Genomic DNA, 4,129 nt, shown 5'->3' on the forward strand with positions numbered 1-4,129 from the left:
CTTTTTTATCACTTCATCATGTTATTTTTGCTCTTCTTGGGCGCTTGTACTGAACCTCAGACCGTTTTTGAATCTTTTACTTAATAATATGGTTGCATGCATCATTGAGATGCAGAGGTCGGGGGTGACCCTCCTTTAAAAACAAAACTCCAACAGGTTACACTATATGTAGAACTTTATTCAACAACGCTAAGCAAAGCATAATGCATTATATTATTGATTGAGTTAAATAAGGACTTGTCCCTAACATTTGTTGGGACAACATACACCAGGTGGACAACGAATCATTTTAGAAAGAACTTCTCCACGATCTAATTAACCAGAGACCTTGATATGATATGACACTTATTTATTTCTATCCGGCCTCTTGCAAACTTAGACCCAGCTCCATTTTGAAAACCCAGGTGGCAGAGCACCAGGTGGCAGGACTCCTTTCATGAAGGAGTACAAAAGAACGAGTGATCTCTTGGGCTGGAAGCTAGGGACCATATGGCCAGCTCCTCGTACCGACGCGAACGTGAACCCTCCCTCGTATTGCTGAGCGTAGCCTCCAACCTAGATTTGGCCATAATTCAGTTTAGTACACGTTCTAGTCGAAAAACTAGTATTGTAGGGTTTATTGCATATATGTGGTTACCTCGTTGTCAGGGGTGTACCATGGACGCCACGGTTTTGTGATGGTCAGATTGAGATCCTTGATAGCGTACCTCGTTGCGGTAATCGGGCACGCATCATCCATGTCACCACTGTCATCCATGCATGATGTTATGAGACAGGAGTACGTAGCAACTATGGCAGAAGAAAAAAATCTCCAGTTTTGTGTTTTCAAGGAACTATGAATGCTTCAAGTAAAGTTACCTGTAGATCCAGACTCTTAATCCGCTGTCGACAAGCCAACCGATGGTTGGCATCATGGAAACCGGGGAATCGGTCCAGCCGGGCAACGACTCTCTATGTCAAAACGTAATGCATATTAGTTTTTTTCTAAGTAAAACTTTATGGAGTTTGACTAAATTTATAGGAAAAATATATACGGGAGAAGGTGGGGTAAATATCCGGCTCTGAAGTATAAGGAGCCTCTACTAATAAATATAAACACAGAGTTTGCAAGTGCGTTACTTACGAGCACTCTGACCACTCTGTGTGGGTTCGAACATGCATAGCCTTCTGCACCTTAGGACTGTTGAGGTAGGCGTCGATATAGGACCCGATGCACGGATCATAGCCTGGTAACTGTATCAATTACAGCGGCTAATTAGTCAGTACCACCACGTCTGATTTGCCAATGCTGAATAATTTTTCTTTTCCAGTAAAAGAGAAAGAGCTCATGTGTCTTGTGCAGCAGTACGTACGTAGCCACTGGGGTGGAGACTCCCGTCTGGCGACTGGATGCAGACCGGGGCGTAAATGTTGTACCTATCGATGTCGCCCTCATCGAATGAGTCGTCGCACGCTTTGCCCTCGAACTGCCCGGAGCTGCACTGCCCGTTGATATTGCCCCACACCTCGTCGGAGATCACCCCGTGGTTCCACAGGAACTCTAATGATCCATATGTGTTATTGGACCTACTATCGAGGAGCGGATTGCCGACCTGCAGAAATGAACCCCGATTTCTGTTAGTCAAAGATAGCACCAATACGGATCAAAGCTCACGAAGATGCCATGATCAGGCAACTTACGAAGATGCCCTTGAGGTTCATGCTCGTGTCACCGAGTTCGCGGAGGGCGACGATGACGGCGGCGAGCTGGGGAACGTAGTGCCCGCTGTAACTCTCGCCGGCGATGTAGAAGTCGCGGCCCTTGTACTCGGGGAACCTCTCGAGCCAGTTGAGCAGGAACATGTAGGCGTCCACCGCGGTCCTCCTGTCGCCGCTCGGCACCGACGCGTTCGAGTAGGAGAACCCGACGCCCGCCGGTGACTCTAGGAAGATCACATTCGCAACTGCACGGCACCACAACACAAACCATCAGTGAGTGTGAGATTACACAACCAACACAAGCGAAGTTGTTAGAGGATCTGTTCGTCACCCACGATTGTTCCATGCATGCCTGTTTCTGCTCAGCGTCTTCCCGTCGCGGTTCACACGGAACGGGCCGAGCTCCGCCATGGCGCCGGCGCCAAGCGACGAGCACCCTGGCCCGCCGTTGAGCCAGAGCACGAGCGGCTTGGAGGAGGCCTCGTAGGGGGCCTCGACGAAGTAGTAGAAGAGGGCGCGGCCGTACTCCTCGCTCACCGTGACGTAGCCGGAGTACTGGTCGAAGTTGACGCGCGGGGGCTGGCCGGGCAGCGCCGCGATCCTGTCGGCCTCCCTGGTTCCCGCCGGCGGGGCGTCGCACTTGGTGGGCAGGTGACGGAAGCTGCTGATCGGGTCGGCCCACGCGTCCGGCTCCGCGGGCCCGTTCGCGCGCGTCTGGGCCCTCGATTTGATGAAGGCCCTTAGCACATCCTTCTGGTTGGCCGCATTCGCGAGCGATCCTCCTCCCAGTAGGATCACCAGTACTACTACCGCGTAGTGCATGGTATGGTTCCTCATCGTAACCTGCGAGGAAACTACGTAGATCGTCTTGGTGTTTTTATACTGATATACGTTGTAGGTATTCGGACATTCCAAGCAGAAACTTTGCGGTTTAGAGTTCTCCGAAGTTAGCTTGCTATAGCTAGCAGCTTCGCATCGATGCTTGCCTGAGCTCAACAATGTTATATTACAGATCTTCGTTCGATAGTGCCGGACATTTTTGGCGTATACGTACAGCAATGAAATCAACACCGAACTTGGCCGTCGATGCCGAGGTGACACTTTTAGGTAACAATCCAAACGATAAGACTGAGGTGCAACTTCTTCTGCTAACCAGCGGTTGACGGACGTGCGTCTCCTTCACAGAACGTACTTTCCTCCTACCTAGCACCTGTGACCTAGGCGACAGGTGGGGCCAGTCTGCCCTACTCCCCCACGAGACCGAGGGCCCCCTCTTTGTCGTCAATCGTTCCGACTGCAGGAGGGGGTGGGGACCCCATAGATTTGATGAGGTGGTAGGGCTAGGGATAGGGATTGTATATTTGTATTCGATGGGTGGTGACGGGACGATGGGGTCGTTGTCGGCATGGAAAAGGGTCTCCTCGCCATGCCCTCATTCTAGCAGTGCTTCTTCTTGTTGACGAAGGCGTGTGAAAGATGGTGTGGCCAAAATCTGGTTCTCTAGGTCCGTTTTTATCTTCTACCGGTTTGTCTCGGTTGCGCTATCTTCTGGAATCTGGAGGGCAACGTGGTTGTGTGTCTTGGTCCTTTGACTTCATTCCGACTTATGAAGGTTAGCCGATCTCGACCTCCTTGGGGAGCAAGTGAAATTTGTGTTCCCCGGCTCCATCTAACTAGACATGGGGCATTCTACATATGCCCTCTATGGCATTTTCACTACCACCGGCGTCTTCTAGTCTACATTGATGACTTTCTAGTCACTGCTTATACAAGTTCATGGGTTGAGAAGTTTGCTTCGCTAAGACGGAGGCCCAGTGGCAGCAACAAACTTTGCTCACTGTGCGCCGCCAGCGGATGCACGAGGAAGAGGACTTCGGCACCTCTAAGGACTTGGATGTATTTAAAATTCTCTAAAATAATGTTTTATAAGGGTTTGTGCTACTTAATATATGGCATTTGGCCTTTTCGCAAAAAAAACATATCCGTTGACACCAATATGGTTTTCATCCATGTAGTCATGATTCAATTTTTACTTAGAATTCTGTAGACTTGATGGTCCATTCTTTCCCTAATATTATTATATTTTTATATATTATATAAGACTATGTCACATCTAGATGTGAGATACTAAGTTGTGACATCAGCAAGAGTCATAATGTTTATTTTTCTTTCGCGACAAAAAAAATTGTGGGTAAGCAGTGCTCTTCATAGGAATCGAACTCAGCACCACGCACCCAAAAACGCCAGCTCCTACCACTCCAGCCGATGACTGCTCTTATCATTTACAAAGCGAGGAATTTAGATAATGTAATACAGCGTCGACATTATAAGACATTTTTGAAATTTTTTGAAACCTTTTTTCTGCAAATTGTGAACAAATTACAAATGTTGAATATATTTGAAAACCAAGTAATTTAAAATTTTCGAAAAA

General features: G+C 48.4%; 1 protein-coding gene across 1 annotated transcript; it reads right to left on the reverse strand.

Moving 5' to 3' along the window:
- Positions 1-230: 230 nt before the first annotated feature.
- On the reverse strand, positions 231-2,535 carry LOC123120614 (serine carboxypeptidase 1-like). The gene is made up of 7 exons (XM_044540620.1): positions 2,034-2,535; positions 1,681-1,943; positions 1,353-1,592; positions 1,124-1,233; positions 859-951; positions 638-746; positions 231-555 (listed from the first exon to the last, which is right to left on the reverse strand). The coding sequence occupies exons 1-7, from the start codon at positions 2,533-2,535 to the stop codon at positions 376-378; spliced, it is 1,497 nt and encodes a 498-aa protein (XP_044396555.1). The 3' UTR covers positions 231-375.
- Positions 2,536-4,129: the final 1,594 nt, after the last annotated feature.

This window comes from Triticum aestivum, chromosome 5D (genome assembly GCF_018294505.1).
Source record: "Triticum aestivum cultivar Chinese Spring chromosome 5D, IWGSC CS RefSeq v2.1, whole genome shotgun sequence".
NCBI classification, from domain to species: domain Eukaryota; kingdom Viridiplantae; phylum Streptophyta; class Magnoliopsida; order Poales; family Poaceae; genus Triticum; species Triticum aestivum.

Coding starts and splice junctions, on each gene's coding strand:
- LOC123120614 (XM_044540620.1), bottom strand. CDS start 2,535: ATGAGGAACCATACCATGCACTACGCGGTAGTAGTACTGGTGATCCTA. Junction 1,593..1,680: donor TGAACCTCAAGGGCATCTTC/GTAAGTTGCCTG, acceptor TCATTTCTGCAG/GTCGGCAATCCGCTCCTCGA. Junction 747..858: donor TTAAGAGTCTGGATCTACAG/GTAACTTTACTT, acceptor CATGGATGACAG/TGGTGACATGGATGATGCGT.